This window comes from Microcebus murinus, chromosome 6 (assembly GCF_040939455.1).
Source record: "Microcebus murinus isolate Inina chromosome 6, M.murinus_Inina_mat1.0, whole genome shotgun sequence".
Lineage (NCBI taxonomy): Eukaryota > Metazoa > Chordata > Mammalia > Primates > Cheirogaleidae > Microcebus > Microcebus murinus.
Window position 1 is genome coordinate 106,904,084 of NC_134109.1, and position 19,027 is coordinate 106,923,110.

General features: G+C 36.0%; 1 protein-coding gene across 11 annotated transcripts in view; it reads right to left on the reverse strand.

The window, feature by feature from the left end:
* Window positions 1-19,027, reverse strand: part of MYO9A (myosin IXA) — a 257,752-nt gene that overhangs the window by 13,232 nt on the left and 225,493 nt on the right. For 8 of the 11 annotated variants that reach the window (XM_076004523.1, XM_076004524.1, XM_076004525.1 and 5 more), the window contains 7 exons: window positions 18,194-18,255; window positions 10,461-10,653; window positions 8,363-8,491; window positions 7,455-7,560; window positions 4,630-4,761; window positions 3,787-3,910; window positions 2,419-2,472 (listed from right to left, as the gene is read on the reverse strand). In XM_076004523.1, the coding sequence (XP_075860638.1) occupies window positions 2,419-2,472; window positions 3,787-3,910; window positions 4,630-4,761; window positions 7,455-7,560; window positions 8,363-8,491; window positions 10,461-10,653; window positions 18,194-18,255 (800 nt within the window). The remainder of the gene's footprint in view (window positions 1-2,418; window positions 2,473-3,786; window positions 3,911-4,629; window positions 4,762-7,454; window positions 7,561-8,362; window positions 8,492-10,460; window positions 10,654-18,193; window positions 18,256-19,027) is intronic. The other 3 variants (XM_012768294.3, XM_076004522.1, XM_076004521.1) reach the window with 1 other exon arrangement.

Consider the following 19,027-nt stretch of genomic DNA (forward strand, 5'->3'; position numbering starts at 1 on the left):
TAATATAAAGAGCCAAGAATAGCCAAAACACTATTTAAGAAGGTAGGATGACTTGTTCTACCAGATACTTTTAAGAAAGCTATCATAATTAAAATAGTGGTGGTAGTGGAGTAAAGACAGTCAAAATAGAATGTTTAGAAACAGACCTACACATAAAAAGTCCCCTGATTTATAACAACAGGGGAACTATAGGGCATCATAGAAAGAATGCTTTTTATTTATTTTATTTTTGTATTTTGTAGAGATGGTGTCTAGCTATGTTGCTGAGGCTGGTCTTGAACTCCTGGCCTCAAGTGATCCTACCACCTCGGTCTCCAGAAGTGCTGTGATTAAAGGTGTGAGTCACTGTGCCCAGCCAAAAGGATGCTTTTTAATTTTTTTTTTTTTCCTTAGAGACAGGGTCTCACTCTGTTACCCAAGCTGGAGTGTAGTGGTACAATCATAGATCACTGTAACCTTGAACTCCCAGACTCAAGCGACCCTCCTGCCTTAGCCTCCCAGGTAGCTAGGACCACAGGCACACACCACCACACTCAGGTAACTGTTCTAATTTTTTGTAGAGATGACATCTCGCTGTGTTGTCTAGGCTGGCCTTGAAATCCTGGCCTCAAGCTGGCACCTTCAAATGAATCAAGGCAATGGTACCAAATGATACTAGCAGTCATCGTATCCTTTGTGTTCATAGTTTAAAAGTGAATTTCATTTCATGTCATTGAACAAGTAGTATAAATTAATTTTATTAATTTTTAACCATTGAATTCACTATTTTTATTTTCTGTATGATGAAATGGGAAGTAGATAGAAAGTACCTCTGCTTACATACTGATGGTTATCTCAAGAAAGAATATCTGTGAAATTGCTTGAATTGAAAGCTAAATTAGCTGCTTTATTCACAAAACAGTTTTTATAATAAGTGACAAAGTATGATTATTCAGACTTTGGGTATGTGGTGTACATTTGCTTTGAAATTGTATGAAAGGAACCTCTAATTTCAAGTTGAGCAGATGACCGTATTTGTTGTGAGTGATAAAATATAGAGACTTCAAACAAATATTAGAATTTTGGAAAACTTGTAACTGCCCTGTTATTTTGATGGCTTCTCACATGGTGTGAATGCCAACAGTCAGGTTTTAGTCGGAAGATGTAACAAAATCTTGCAAGGGAACGTCAATGCTTACAGAAATGAGATAGGACTGAGTTCACCGTGAGCAGTGAAAATTGGAGCTATGACTCATTTTCATTTAGCCTACTGACAACAAGCCAGAATAGCCGTGATGAACAACCAAGAAAGAAGACTGACACCTCAACACCAGGATATCATGCAGAATTCTGCCTTCCTTATCATTTCTCCCAGTCTCAACACCAGGAGGAGAAAAGGTCAAGAAAGAGGGAAGGCAGAAGTATGTGATAATCAGAAATTACCCATCCCGACCTCCCAAAGTTTTAACCTTCAGATTAAGGTCTAGTCTGCTCTGGGAGGAAATGAGAAGAGCACTGGATTAAAACTGTGAAGCTTTAATATAAAGAGAACTGAGTCTTAAATACTGGAATGAGACTGAAATATTTGAAAATTATGAAATAATGATAAAATGCTGATATCCAGCAAGAAAGGGAAATCTGACATGATAGAGATGAGAGGCAGTTATAGACAAAAAGCAAAACTGATTTGTATTTATACCCCAATTGATTAAGGTTCCTTAATGAAATGGCTACACAAAGACGGACAGTCTCTCAAATTAGTTTTCAAGCCAACTGATATTCTTAGCCTTTCATCCCTCCATTCCTTTTTTGTATAACCAATGAAATTGAAGAGGGGCACCAGCAATGAGATCCTGGGATGAGCTCTATTATACTATGATATTTAAGTCTAGAATCAATTTGTCAATTTGTTCACTCCTATTTGTAGCTGTATTGATAAATGCTAAGTAGATAAGAACTATATTTCTACATTTGTGAGGACATCATTAGAGTCACAGATATGAATGGATAAATAAGCATAACTCATGATGGTAGATGCTGAAAGTGGTAATAGGTGTTTCAAATAATAAAGTGGAGGAGATTGCTGGGAACACAGCTCATAGAACAGAAATTAATTTGATACCTCAATACTTCCAACTTTCACCTTTTAACTATTCAGTCAAAGAAGAAACTCAAAAGGAGGCTTCTCTGATAAGGAAAACCAGTATATTTTAAATGGATGCTATTCAACTGCATAATTACAGAGGAAGGAAGGAAAATGGGGATCTAAAGAAAGAGATTAAGAGAAAAGCAAGTGAAAGTTGATCAGAAAGTAGGACCTGAATTGGGGCTGAACATGAGGGTGGACAGGAATGAATGATAGACAGAGTAGACAATTCCTGGATGAATGAGAGACAATAATTGTTGAGTGGCTTGAGACATTGCATTATTAATACATACCGAGACTGAATTGCGGGTAATGCTCATGAATCTAACTGCAATTAGTACAGGTTTCTGGATTAGGAAGGACATGAAAAGGAAAGCAGAGGTTAGAATGCACATGTCATTGCCCCATTAAAAGAGAAGGTTTAATCTTTCAATGGATTGACTATATCCATCTCCTGCAGCATCGGGAAAAAGCACAGCTTGTCTACCTACTTTGAAAAGTAGCTTTATAGCAAAAGGCTCTTTCCTTCCTACCTGGATGGGCACTACTAAATTGGGTCCTTCAGGACTGAGCTCCTGAAAATTCATACTACAGAATGAATTTTACTTTTAAATGGGATTTCTGGGGAAAAGACTTAGATAGTGTCCTATGATGAGCTTTATTTATTACCTTTACTGCCTGGAAAAAGTTTATGCTTATGTTTGCTTTTAGAGAAGACTCTTCCCTAGCTTAATCAACAGATCTTTGTTCGGCACTTATTCTGTGCCAGGCAGTTTAAACAGTAAAGGAAGAAACAGAGTTATTTTAGTGCTAACTTAAGTATAAACTATGCAGATATGGAAGAAGTATTGCTGGGCCCCTGGAAAAGTATGGCCATGATGATGGAGAAGACTGCTTCTCTTTAGAGATTTACTGGGGATCTCAATGGGTGCTCATTGCTACAATTTCATTCTACAACTGAGAGGAAGGGTAGTAAATGGGCAATAATTAAACTTTAATGCAGCAGTAGTTTTCTAGTTGCCCTAACTCTATTGAGTACTGGTCATTGAGAGCTGGAGACATTTATATATAGGTCACTGGTTGCAAAGGAAGATATTACATAGAAAAGTGGGCAAATGGAGGAAATAAATTATCATTTTTACAAGGCTTTTTCTCAAAACCTAACACTAAATCCTTCAAGAAATCTTTATTTGATAATAGTAGACTCATAGATGGAATTCCATTTCCTTAAGAATCGAATGATTTGGTTGCAACTGATTAAATTCTCTGTACCTCAGGAGTCTTGGCAGGACCACCAAAAATGACATGATTGAAGGTGGGAACAGATGGTGGAAGGAAGTAGAGAAAAAAGTTAGGATAGCATTAAGTTTTCATAAAAAAGGACATTAAAAGAAAACAAGGCAGATTATTAAGCCACCAACATTTTATCCAAATATCTGATTTAAAAAATTCTACACATTTAATCACATATTCTGTACACATAAAAAAAGAGAGCTAGCAGATTAAACATGGGGCATCCATAGCACCCTAACATTTAGTGATTTTTTTATTTGTCCCTTATGAAAAAGATTTGACAATAATCCTTCCGTAACCTAAAAGTGCACATTTAAAATCCCAAGAAGGTTCCCATTTTTCCCTGTGATTCCACATCTGCATCTTACCATTGATCTACGAATCAGTGACAGCCTGGTCTTTGCCTTATTCTCTGCAAATTCCAGGCTACTGATGTCTTTGAGACGAGCCTTATATTTATTCATTTGTTCCACAACAATGAGCTCGACACAGCTGAAACAGGAGGAAGAGAGAAAACTGTTAAGAGCTGAAGTAAATTAAATAAAGTACAGCATCCACAGACTGTTTTTTTATCTAAGTGTGGTAGACAGTTGAAGAAAAAAAACAACATCCCTTACTTTATGAACTCAAGAGACAAGGTTTAGAATGGTGGTTCACAACTTTGGCTACACTTTAGAAGCCATTTGAAGATGCCAGGCTAAATCCCAGACCAATTAAATCAGACTCTCATACAAATACTGATTTTTTTTTTTAAGTTCCTTTTGCAGTCAAGATTAAAAAGGAAAGCAGAAGAAAACCACTTCAAAAGGAAAGCAGATGCTCAAGAAAAAACACCAAGGTAAAATGTAGGAATATTGAGATATTAAGACTAAAGGGATTCAGAGCCATAAGACCATAGTTAGACTAGATTATAGGACAATACAAAGTATATGCAATTTGGTAAAATGGAATTTTAAAATCTATTTAGAAACTATAAGAAGTCCTAAAGAAAAGCTCAATTTAAAAAATAAGACCTTTTAAAACTAACAATGCTCAGCTAGATTGAATCTAAGAGTTTGCATCCTCAGTGTAAGAAAACCCAACAGTGTCCAACAATCTTTTTAAAAACACCTCAACTTATGAAATCATTCACTGTTTTGTATCTGGGTAAAATGACTGAAACAACTCAGAAATCCCTGAGGTCTTGCAGAGGTGATGATGACTGGCCTTACGTGGTGGTCTTACTGATGTCCTGTACGCTTTGTAGTGGGTCAGTGGTGTCTGGGCAGCGCAGAATGCAAGGTGCAAACACAATGGCCAAAGCATTAGCAGACATTCGATTAGTATCTTCCTGTAGTGCAATCCTAAGGAACAAAACAAAGCAAAAAATAAGTAAAAAGGAGATAAAAAAGGAGAAGAGTAGAGAGGCAGGTGGAAGAGATGAGTGAAAGACAGTATGACATCAACTGCATAGTACTGGAAAGATATCCACATCAGTTAAAGGGAGACACTATAGACTTCCCAAAGCTGTTCCTTTGCCTCTGGAGAATGTACTTTCACTTTGTTCCTTACTTGAAGCAGTCTAGGTCAGCAGATTTCTTACCAAGGGAAATTTGTGACCTACTGCTCAACACCAATATCACCAGACAAACATGTCTAAAGAATGCAGAGTAGATGCTTTAAGGCATTTTCAGACAGTTATATATCAAACCAAAAAGAAAGATGGCTTTCTTCTCAACTACTGCTGAAATTTACACAGAGGGGAAGAGAGACTACTCCTGACACCCCTTTGGTCAATCAATTGCTGAGCATGATTTGAACTCACTTCCCATGAATTAGGTTATGTCAACAGATATACATCCTTTCTAGTTCAGGAGTTAAAATAACAAGCTAAGCTACAGAGTGCCACCATGAAGCTAAAGCTGCTAAATGGCTCAAATAAGGGCACAGAAACACTTGCCATGTAGTTCAGCTCAGCTCAAGATTTATGCTACAAGGAATCCTAACCACCCATTTGAGATACTGACTTTATAAAAAGAAGAAAAAGAAATAGTAAGTCATTATATATGAAATGTCCGATTTGAATCAAAAGTTTAGTTTATTATATCTCAAACAAGAAGCAGTACAAATATCCACCTAAACTATCAATAGTTTTGCCATCTTAATGGTAGCTTGTTTATGACAGCAGCGAAGAGGGCTGGAAAGCAAGTGGCGATGAAATCATAAAAGGCATTTTCTACAGCTTGTTGAGAATTGAACATTTTTCCTTGTAAGAAGTGGTCCAGGCCGGACGTTTTGGCTCACACCTGTAATCCTAGCACTCTAGGAGGCCAAGGCAGCCAGATGGCTCAAGGTCAGGAGTTTGAGACCAGCCTGAGCAAGAGCGAGACCACATCTCTACTAAAAATAGGAACAAATTAATTGGACAACTAAAAATATATAGAAAAAATGAGCCGGGCATGGTGAAGTATGCCTGTAGTCCCAGCTACTTGGGAGGCTGAGGCAGGAGGATCGCTTGAGCCCAGGAGTTGGAGGTTGTTGTGAGCTAGGCTAATGCCATGGCACTCTAGCCCAGGCAACAAAGTGAGACTCTGTCTCAAAAAAAAAAAAAAAAAAAAAAAAGAAGTGATCCAAAGCCTAGAAGAAGTGATAATCGGTTGGTGCAAGGTCTGGTAAATACAGTGGAAGATAGAGAGTTTCTAAGTCCAGCTTCTGTCGTTTGAGCGTCGTTTATGTGACATGTGATAGAGCACTGTCTTGAAAGAGGATTGGCCTGTCTCTACTGACCAATCTGGGCTGCTTAATTGCAAGCATCCTCATCATTTCATCCACTTGGCTGCAGTGGACATCCGCTGCAATCAACTGACCAGGTTTCATGAAGGTGTAGTGTACAATACCAGCGCTGGACCACCAAACAGACACCATTAGCTTTTTTTGATGAATATTAGGTTTAAATATATAGGACTATGTTTCAGCATTTCATCTTTATCCAACCATTAATGCTTGTGATTATCAAAAAGAATCTATTTTTCATCACATGTAACAATACCATTTAGAAATGGTTTGCCTTTATGTCATGACAGCAAAGAAAGGCAAGCTTCCAGACAATTTCTCTTCTAATGCTCGTTTAATTCATGCAGAACCCATCTATCCAGCTTCTTTACCTAGTCCATTTGTTTCCAATGGGCCAATATTGTTGGAATAGTAACGTCAAACCTTGCTGCTAATTCACCAGTAGGTTGAGATGTATTTGCCTCCACTGCAGCTTTCAGCTCATCATTATTCACCTTGGTTGCCCACATGGCTTATTTCAAGACTAAAATCACTGGAATGGAATTTCTCAAACCATCGATGTACTGTGCATTCATTAGCCACACCCTTCCCAAACACTTCATTGATATTTCAAGCTGTCTCCACTTCACTGGTTCCATGGTGGAACTCGTATCCTAAAATAACACAAATTTTTGACTTATCCATGGCTTCACAAAAATTGCTCTAAAAAAATTTGAAAGAGAATCATAAGCCAAATCGTACATTTGAAAGAATGAGGACGTACCATCACGATAAAAATAAAACAAGAAGTGTCAAAGTGAAATGTCAGAAATATCAACTGTCAAACTTAGTACTTAAGGAAATTGGACATTTCATACTTAATAACCTAATATATGTCAGTTTTCTAAATGGAGAAGCTCTTTATTTATTTAAAAGAATCCAGAAACTATTAAACATTCCCTTGTGGCCGGGGGCAATGACTCAAGCCCGTAATCCTAGCACTCTGGAATGCTGAAGCAGGAGGACTGCTTGAGCTCAGGCGTTAGAGACCAGCCTGAGCAAGAACGAGACCCTGTCTCTAATAAAATTGGAAAAATTAGCCGGGCATCATTGGGTGCACCTGTAGTCTCAGCTGCTTGGGAGGCTAAGGCAAGAGGATCACTTGAGCCCAGGAGCTGGAGGCTGTAGTGAGCTATGATGATGTCACTGCACTCTACCCAGGCGACAGAGCAAAACTCTGTATCAAAAAAACAAAACAAAACATTCCCTTGCTTGTTGAGGCTACCTGACTAGATGAAAGATGAGGCGTTCCAGAGTATTGAGATGAGTTCGGGAGAGCTGGTCAATCACAGAGTATACACCACGGATTGTCTCCTTCCTCTCCTGTAGGCCTAAAAACATCAGAATAGCAAATATAACTAAATATCCCCTCTTATATGCTACATCCTCCTCCCAGACAGACACTATGTAAGCAGGGAAGGCTAGCTCTAGAGGTTTAGGAGAGGCAGTTATGCCTTTTGGCAGGAAAAGAGCAACTCACAGTTACCACTTTACTCACTTGCTTGAGCTCTATATTCATAAGCAGTCTCCTAAATTTTAATCTACAACACAGTAATCCTTAATTACAGCAAAGGGAAAGAGATGGTCTAGTTTCCAGCCATTGTGTGGCATATTGATTTCCAGTAAAACAGAAATGGAATCAATTTGTCATATAATTTATAAATCCTCAAGGCCTAAATACCTCTAGGCAGGCCTTCATCAATATTCTATAAATCTATGACACTGAGAAACTAAACTCCAAAACCTGTTAGGCCTGGCATAAAACAAACAGCTAGCTTTACACATAGCTCTTGCCTAGATTCACAATTTAAATGAACGTTCATAAGCATACTTTTAAATCTCAGATTTAATCTTTTAATCTGTTTTATAACCCTAGTCTTTCAATCTCTTTGTGAGAAGCAACAAAATGGTTTACTCAGAAAACTTCTAAGATACTGATATTTTAATGAATCTCTAAAGAGACTCATTTAAATAGGTGAGGGTACACTGGGAGTTTTATATTGACTGTTAAAAGCTTATCTTTGGATCTGTAAAGACTAAAGCATTAGAGGATGGCTTAATAATCTCTAATGAAGATGGCATTCCTTTCCCGGATATAGGCCTTTTTTCTAAACCCAAGAAGCCTGTGCTTACCCATAGCTCGAAGAAATTCCTCATAGAGTTCAAAGGTCATGAGCGGATTGGGCAAATCTCGAAGCCATTGTTTGAATACACTTGCAATGACATGTATGTTATAGTCATCTAGATTTACACTCTCAGCATCTATTTAGAGACAAAAGTAGATAGCAAAGCCAAAACATTCAAAATGATTTAAATAATTCACTTAGAAACTACCATCACTAACAGAGGTCTTCAAGTTTCTTAAGCTGACTAACTTGTATCTTCCACAATCTAATTCCATGCTTTGGAACAATGCTTCTAACTGTGAAGAAATAGTTCTTGTTTGTTTTCCAAATGTGTTGTTGACTGAAATGTGTAAAATAAAAGATCACATATTTGTGATGTGGAAACATTATTAAACTGCTATAAATGTTTATAAATGCTTGCTTTCACAATCTCTGTACTTATTCTGTTACGGATGTGTACACCATACTTTTGAGTACCAATGTTTTAGAAGACAATGGAAAGAAAGCATAAATGGGCATTTTCTAAAAATAGGGCTGATTTTAAGTCATTCTTAGAGATGAAAGGACAGTGATAATTGAACTTAGGAAATTAAATAAAACACCTTTACCCTATTTCACTTATAAACTCCCTGAGGTTATACAGATTAAATGATTGGGAGGATACAGGATGAATGATTTGTACTTGTGCTACTCCAAAGTACAAGCGACAAAGCTGGCAACTGTTTGTAAACCAAGTCTCTGGTCTGCTTGAGTTTTACCAGGCATTCTGTTATCATTTCCATACTAATTCATTTCTCACTGATTTGTTCATAAGAAACATCATTGTGGGTAGGTTGTTGGCTACACAGGGACAAGCTTTGTACCTAACTTTGGTTCAACAAGATCTATTCCTTTCCAACAGTGGTAAAGAACAGAGGTTGAGAGTGAAACCAAAGCCAGTGTATACATTCCAGGACTGAGGCTAGAGCTCTACAAAGACACGTGTTCAACTCACTAATTATCAGTTTAAGTCACTATATCATCAATGTAGGTAGGCAAGAAGATACACTGGAAAGAGCACCATTTGGAGTCAGAGTAATCAAGGGTAATGGGCAGTAGCTTAGATTATGAATTCAGAAGATCTGGGGTGAACTCCCAACTTTGTCACTTATGGGTGATAAGTCTTCGGGGAAGAACCTCTGTAAGCCTAAATTACTGTATCTGTAAATGGGGATAATACTATCCCTAATTCATGGGGTTGTTAAGATTATTATTAAAAAAAAAAAGAAAGAAGATTATTATAAAATCATCAGCATAGTTCACTGCATCATTATCAATAGCTCATTAATTTCTCTGAATCTAAATTTTCTTCTTTTTAAATTAGAGGTATACTGATCTTACTGAATTATGAAAAAGATTAAATGAATCTGTCTCAAGTACTCAGTAATGCCTTGTACAAATGATACACTTAATATACAATATATACACTCAAATATATACTCGTATGTTTGCTAAAAGGACCACATAAAACCAAAAACTCTTTAGAAAGCCACAAAATGACAATCAAGCACTGCAGAAAATATCTCATTCTTCTGGCTATAAGTAAAGAATCAACATGTAATGAAAAATTTAAGTGCCCATCAATACATGAGTGGATTAATAAAATGTGGTATATGTATACCATGGAGTACTATTCAGCTATAAGAAACAACGGTGATATAGCACCTCTTGTATTTTCCTGGATATAGCTGGAACCCATTCTACTAAGTGAAGTATCCCAAGAATGGAAAAACCAGCACCACATGTACTCACCAGCAAATTGGTATTAACTGATCAACACCTAAGTGGACATATAGGAATAACATTTATCAGGTGTCAGGCAGGTGGGAGGGGGGAGGAGGGGATGAGTATATACAAACATAATGAGTGCAAGGCACACCGTCTAGGGGATGGTCGTGCTTACAGCTCTGACTCAAGGTGGGGGAGGTAAGGGCAATATACATAACCTTAACATTTGTACCCCCATGATATGCTGAAATAAATAAAAAAAAGAAAAAGAAAACTTTAAGAGCATGAAATGACTTATTTAAAAGTATTTGGTCATGATCTGGAGGGCACTCTCTTACCTGTATCTAGACCGTGTCGAAGCTCCTTGATTTTATTAGTTGAACCAGACTTTCGGTAAATGCCTTCTGTATACAGTCCATGCATTTCAATGTAGTTTATGAGCTTTTCCACCACTAAAGGAACAGTTCGGTCTTCACTGGTCAAACGGGACAGTTCAACTCCAAACTGTCGAGATGATAGCTCTGGATCATACTAAACAGAAGATAACTGTTTGTTTCCAAACGTATTCAAACATCTTTAAACATGTTTAACCAATTCTTGAAGAGGAACTACTTTTTATTTCCCTGAAGTTTTGTGAGCATAGTTACAAGAGTTGGGAGAAAGGGAATTACAGTTAAATTATAAATAAATAAGGTATTTGTTATACAGTTAAAGTATAAATAAATAAGGTATTTGTTTCAATCCTCTCCCACTGAGAATCCCCAAAAGAAAATAATGGAGTGGAGAATGAAGGCAGTGGCAAAGGGCTACTATTTCCCTTCCTGTCAAAAATCTCTTCAAGGAAAGATAGGATTTCGGTGTGGGAGAAGGGGTTGAATTTTGAATGCAAACAGCTTGAACATTTACCAAGTACCACCAGAAAATCTACTGATTTGATATGAATTAGAGCTGTTAATAATTTCTGAAACATGATATGAATTAGAGCTGTTAATAATTTCTGAAACATAAGAATGCTTTGGTGTATATATAAACTTTATAGAAGTTTAACTTTCATAACTCAAGGCAGAGGCACAGATTGGCCCATGATTAGTCTTATAGCTTTTTAAACTGACTTTAATAGCACATCTGATATCATACTTTATTAACTATACTTTATGTGATTGCAAAATAACAGCTCATCCTTAAGATTATTTGAAGTGATTCACAGAAAAGAAAAATGTCAAGTATTATCTCTAAGACTGAAAACCTTTTGTAAATCTTTCTTTTTTTCTCCTGCACCATTCTCCTTCCCTAACATAAAACTGTATACACCCCACTTTCTCCTTCAACCTGCATCCAACCACAGTTGCCAAGTTCTTTTAGTCAAATAATATACCCTCTCTATTTTTTCTTTTCTGTTCTCAGTATCATGACCCTAGTACAAATCTATATAACTCCCCAATTGGACTATTCTAACAGCTTTTTGACCAGTTCCCCACATTGATTTCCTCTACTTTATTATCCTCAAAAAACTTCAGTGGTTAATTAGTACACATCAAAATAAAGTGCAAACATTCCTGAGTCTGACATTCAAGACCCTACTTGAACTGATCCTAATTTCTCTTTCCAGTCTTACATTCATACATTTGTCATTTATGTGCTAGGTACCAGGGAAACAAAATCAAGTAAGAGACAGTTTTTTTTCTAAAACTAATAGTGTTATTGTGTGGAGATAAGTGAATAATAAGCATATTTATTATGCATTAAGGAACCACAGAAGAGAGGCAGCTAGATCAGCAAAGACTGGGATGGATAACAAACAACTAATGAATGATATTAAAAAGACCTGATGTTTAACCTTAGTATTGGAAAGCAAGCAGCACATAAGTAAAGAAGGCATGAAGACCTTTTTTTATTTTTTTGAGACAGAGTCTTGCTTTGTTGCCCAGGCTAGAGTGAGTGCTGTGGTGTCAGCCTAGCTCACAGCAACCTCATACTCCTGGGCTCAAGCAATCCAACTGCCGCAGCCTCCCGAGTAGCTGGGACTACAGGCATTCGCCACCATGCCTGGCTAATTTTTTTATATATATTAGTTGGCCAATTAATTTCTTTCTATTTATAGTAGAGACAGGGTCTCGCTCTTGCTCAGGCTGGTTTTGAACTCCTGACCTCGAGCAATCGCCCGCCTCGGCCTCAAGAAGACCTTTTCCATACAGGAAACAAAGAACTACAAAGGTGGGCAAAGCAAAGTAGCTAAGGGAAGCCATCAGAGAATTTTAAATAAGGAAAGATATAATCAGTTTATTAGTTTGCATCAGTATTATTTTGCTTCATTCATCTACATACTCTGTATTCCATCACTTAATTCTTACAGAATTTCACATTAATTTTGAAGCCCATTAAATTATCTTAATATCATACAACACCTCTGAAAAGTATTTCTAGGTCTGAGGTAGAACAGAAAGGACACTTACTTTCGGACTATTTAGAAGACAAATTAAAATTTTTGTATTGTCACTACATGAACTTGGCTAAGTTATTATTTCACATTTTCAATAGGAAAACCACCTTTCTACCTCAGAAGGTTGTTGTAAAGATTAAGTTGAACATATACAGCATGGTACCTATGGCAAATACTCAATAAATTATTATAGAAATAAAATATAATAATGCTTGCTACAATGATTAAAACTAAAATAAATGTTAGTCAAATGTTTTACTATCATTGTAACATCCACACAATCTATTTAAATGTATGGCTCTCCCTATGGCATTACAAATGTTAAGATTATGAAAGAAAAAAAACACCCAAACTTAAGAGTATTAAACAAAAACTTTAAAAATAATTTGAAACCAACTAATCTACAGCGCACTTGCTGGAAAATTCCGTTTCTTGAAATTAAGGGGGAAATTAATTTTACTATTATCAACTGAAAAAAATGTAAGTTTCTCCCTTCCAAGTGCTAACCAGACCCAACCCTGCTTAGCTTCCGAGATCAGATGAGATCAGGCGCATTCAGGGTGGTATGGCCATAGACAAAAAATTTAAGTTTCTATAGTTATTTTCCCTCCAAATTAGCTTCAATGTGTACTTTAAACAAAATCTTTACTGAAATATGATCTACATAAAATGTACAAATCCTAAGTATATAGCTTAACAGATTTTCACAAAGTAAATACACACTTGTTACCAGGATCAAATTAAGAATTAGAATATTATCAACAGTCTAAAATTCTCCCAAGTCCTTCTCAGCCACTATGCCCTTCACTCTTCACAAATAATCAGTATCTATACTTCTATTACTATAAATGAGTCTTACCTGCTTTTTGAATATTATACAAATAGAATCATATAATATGTATACCATGTATACCATGAGTTAGTTTCATCTATTTTTAAACTTTATTTAAATGCTTTAACAGAGTACATACTCTGGCTTCTTTCAATAAACATTTTGTTTGTGAGTACCAATAGTTTAATCTAATTGCTATATACTATTATACAAATATGACACAATTTACTTATTCATTCTACTGCTGATACATATTTAGGTTTCTTCCAGTTTGGGGATATTTCACATAATGTTCATTATATGATTATTCTTACTAAAATTTATCTATTTTCTTAGTCTTTTCCAGGAGTCAAAATTTGGGTTTGTAGATTTTCCTCTAGTGCACAAATGCTTTTGATTTCATTTATTTTACTATTATCATCCTTCTACCATCTTTGGGTTTAATTTGCTGGGTTTTTGGGTTTTTTTTCCCTACCTTCTCGAGATAACAGTTTAAATCATTTCCAGCCTTGTTCCTTTTCTAATATATGTGCTTAAAGCTATAAATTTTTCTTTTAGTACAACTTTGATTGTATATTACCTTTACTATATCACACTCATATCATTTAGTTCAAAATATTGTTCTATTTTTATTGTGGTTTAGAAATACATTGCTTAATTTCCCAACATTTGAGAATCATCTAGTTATCTTTTGTTGATGTATACCTTAACTCCACTGTGGTCAAAGAAAATACTCTCAATCCTTTGAAATTTGTAGGCATTTGCTTTATGGCCCAGCACATGATCAATTTTATCATATGTTTCATGGGAACTTGAAAATAATCTGTATTCAGCAGTTGTAGGATAAGAGGATCAATATATGCCAATTATGTCAAATTTTTCATATCATTTTCATCCTTACTCAGTTTTGTCTGCCAGGTATTAAAGCTATAATATTAGAGGCTTATAAAGTTAGATTTTTATAACTTCCTGATGGGTTCACCCTTTTATCATTATGAGACATCTTTACCTGAAGTAATACTTCTTGCCTTAGTATACACTTTAATATTAGTATAATCACACCACCTTTCTATTAGTTTTTGCATGCTACTATTTCTATCCTTTTGCTTTCAACCTTTCTATATCTTTCTGTTTGTCTCTTGTAAACAGTGTATCACTAAGATTTTTCCATTGATTTTAACTTTATTTGGAGTATTTACTCATTTAACATTTAATGTAATTGCCAGTATATTTGGAATTGTATCTATCAATCTGTTCTTTATTTTCTCTTTGTCTAACCTGTTTTATGTTTCCTTTTCTCTTATTTCTTGCCTTCCTTTACATTAATCAATATTTTTTGTTTTTCCTCTTTACTCTATTTATTAGTGTTTAAGTTATAATCCTTTTATTGCTTTTCTAGTGGTTACTTTAGAAATTTTAACAAATATCCATAACATATGTAAGTCTAATACATTCTTAACACTTTTATTACTTCCCAGATGATACATGGACCTTAGAATATTTTGAATCCACCAAACCAATGTTTTTGTATTGCTGTTGTTATGCATTTTAATTCTATACATACTTCAAGCCCCAGAATAAATCATGTTTTCAGTCAATTTACATTTATATTTACACATATTTTTACTCTTTCCATTGTTTTTCATTCCTTCCTGTATTTGTTTCCATTTGAGACTATTTTCCTTTTGCCTGGAGAACCTCCTTTAGTATTTCTTTTCATACAAGTCCGCTGGTAAGAAATTCTGACTTTGTGTTTGTCTGAAAATGTCTTCACAACACTTTCACTTTTGAAGGGTATTTCCAGTGGGGACCAAATCCTGCATTGGTCTTCGTTTCCTACAACACTTAAAAGATGCCAAGCCACTGTTTCTTGGATTCCATCATTTCTGTTCAGAAGTCAATTGCAGTCTTTACATTGTTACTTTAGGCAATATTTACTTTTTTCCTTTCTGACTGCTTTTACAAAATTTTCGTTTTCTTTTCCTTAGCCTTCTTTGTATTTGCTCCACTTTAGGGTAAAAGTGCTTTATGAACCTGTGACTGCATGTATTAGCCACTATCTCTCAAATATTGCTTCTCCTTTGTTCTCTTTCCTTTCCTCTTGGACTCCGATTACATAAATTTAGGAACTTTTGATCCTTTCCCCTATGTCTCTCATGTTTATTTCCTCATTCTTTTCGTTCTCCACGTCAGGATATATCCACTGACCCAACTCACCAGTCTTATCTTCTGCTATGGTCATTAAAACTATTTTTTGAATTTATAATTTCAACTGTATTTTTTCACTGCTAGAATTTCCATTTGATTCTGTTAACATATATATTTAAATCTGTTAATATATATTTAAATATGTTTAATACAGTTGTCCCTTAAAATCCATGGGGGATTGGTTCCAGGACTCCACTTGGATAGCAAAATTCGTGGATGCTAAAGTCACACTTCCTCCCATATACTTCAAATCATCCTTAGATTACTTATTATACCTAATATAATCCCTACACATCATTTTATTCATGTAGATTCAATGTACTACTTGGTGACCGACAAATTCAAGTGAGTGCCATGGCGTCAGCCTAGCTCACAGCATCCTCAAAATCCTGGGCTCAAGCAATCCTACTGCCTCAGCCTCCTGAGTAGCTGGAACTACAGGAATGCGCCACCATGCCCAGCTAATTTTATATATATATATTTTTTAGTTAGCCAATTAATTTCTTTCTATTTATAGTAGAGACGGGGTATCGCTCTTGCTCAGGCTGGTTTCAAACTCCTGAGCTCAAACGATCAGCCCGCCTAGGCCTCCCAGAGTGCTAGGATTACAGCCGTGAGCCACCACGCCCAGCCTGACTTAACTATTATTTAGATATAGTAACAAAAAAATTTTAAAACTATGAATTAATATCTGGTAATTTTATAACTGGGTTATCTATGAGTCTATTGATATTGCCTATTTATTTTTTTCTTCATCTCACTTATGTCTGATATTATATATGAAAATACTGTGACAGCTCTAGGGGATTTTCTCTCTTTAAAAAGGTTTCACTCTATTCTCTCATGGGTGGCTTATTAGAATAAGGAAAAGATCACCTTAATCCAATCAAGGACTGCCTCAAAGGACTGGTTTACTGTTTTATTAAGCTCAATCTGTCAACAGTTCACCTCTATTCCTAGGGTGTAATTCTTCAGAGGTCTCACCGAGAGTCTAGGGTATTGACTAGGGTCCCCCTCTCTGATGGTGGATACTGTAATTTCAATTTTTCTCCACTTAGCACTGTGAAACTGCAGAAAACTCTAATCTTCTTTTCTGATGAGCTTCTAAGCCTTTTGCCCTGTACAGCTTAAGAATTTAAAAATGCTTTGAGGGGAAAAGTCTCTTCAGTTTTGGGCTCACTTCTCTAAATGACTGAATCATGGTCCCTTCAAGTCCTGGCAGACCCAAACTCCAATTTTTGTCTCTACAGTCCTATGAAATTGCTAAAAGCTCTTCTGCCTTTCTGACTCTTAAATGTGGCCCTCTGCCCAGAATATTGGTTTCTTGTCCTACAACAAAAATTGAAAAATTCCCACTAGGAGAAAAATATTTCACTTTTTGGATATACATTAATCCACTATGCTGCATTCACTTCTCTCTAGGATCTAGTCCCCTAAAGTCCAATCTGCCTGGGAAGCTCCCTGATGCTTGCTAACACAGACTTTTTTAGAATTGGTCTGCCACAATCTACTCCATCTTAGCTGGAAGCAAATGTCTCACTCAATTTCACTGTAATATATATATAATTTTTTTTTTTTTTTTGGAGACAGAGTCTCACTCTGTTGCCCGGGATAGAGTGTCATGGCATCAGCCTAGCTCACAGCATCCTCAAACTCCTGGGCTCAAGCGATCCTCGTGCCTCAACCTCCCAAGTAGCTGGGACTACAGGCATGCACCACCATGCCTGGCTAATTTTTTCTATATATTTTTAGTTGTCCAGCTAATTTCTTTCTATTTTTAGTAGAGATGGGGTCTTGGTCTTGCTCAGGTTGGTCTCGAACTCCTGAGTTTAAACGATCCGCCCACCTCGGCCTCCCAGGGTGCTAGGATTACAGGCATGAGCCATCGCACTCGGCCCACTGTATAACTTTTTAAGTCCTGATCAAATTTCTCTCTGTATTTTGCCATGATTTGTCTATTAATTTGGAACAGATGAAAATTCTATACATAGGTTGCAAACACACGCACACATATTTATACTATACTTCAGATTTGCATAATATTGTAAAAAATTGTTGGTATGTGATTAATAAATAAGAAAATGTTGTGATTATATATCAATAAAAGCCAGAAATTATTTAAAAATGATTGCTTCAGGTATCAAAGAATACTTCTTCAGTATCTTTTAGGTCTCTGTGTACCCAAATAGAAATATGTAAAAACACCAGCTATGCTGGTGAACTTTGTTGTTCATATTTAAATTTGTTCTTCTTTACTTGTAGCCCACTGTCTTAAGGACAATTCCTCTGAAGACTCAAAAGTGTTTAAGGAAGTGGGAAACTTTTAAAAGCAGTGTTTTTCAAATTGTGACTTGTGAAATTAAAATAGTAGCTCACATACAGTAGAGATAATATAGTTCCATAAAAATCAGTTCAGTTATGTACATACATCCCCCTACATGTATATGCTGGAACATGATATAAAACACATTTCTTACTATGATTGTGGTCACTACTCTATCTAAACCATCAAAGAGGCCTTGATTCTTTCTATAAGGCACAGAAAACCTAATAGATCCATTATATATCACTGATAGGTGATGACTTCTTACCTTTTTAGAGCACTTGGCTGTGGTTTTCAGACAGCACTTCTTATGGCAAGCATACTTGCATACTGAAAGGGTTAAGAATATAGCATTTTTACAAGTCTGCACATCAATGGTAAGAATTAATCAAGTTTATAACTTCATTTTGGACGTAAGTTTTTTCTTTAAATCTCAGACTGCTATAATACCATATATACATATACTTTGTACTATCTTATAGCTAAAAAGGATTTTAACCTATTCTCTTGGGGATAGTGAAGTTGGAAAACATGCCTAAAATCTCTAGCCACTGTTAATGAAAAAGAGTCCTATTTTTTAAGACTGCCCGTCCTGTCTCTATACTATCCTCCTCCAAATTGCAGCAGGATATTTATCTTTGTGGTTTGATTCAGAAATTAGTGTTCATGTTCTCTCACATATATGCTCTACAACCTGCTAAAATGCCAGAAATACCTATTAAGACTCATTCATATGGATAAGGAAAGTATTACTGTCAAAGACCCTTCCGGAAATGAAAACAAATTGGGCAGCACATTAAGATATAAAAAAGGTCTTATTTATTGTTTCTAAAGGTCCAGAATAGAGCTCTAAGGAACCAGATAATAAAGAGTATCAGTTGGGAAAATGAGGTAAAGAAAAGGTTCAAAGCAAAATTAATTTATTGGAGTGTAGACAACAGGGTGGCTGGGCAGTTGGTGAGCAGGAAAAGGCACATCAAGAAGAGAATACTGAGAACATAGCTGATCTATGTCATTTGGCTACACCAGTTCTGACTTCTGCATACTAACACCTGAATATCCTTTCTTGAGTTTCTCAAGTATAACTTGTGGGGGTTTCAAG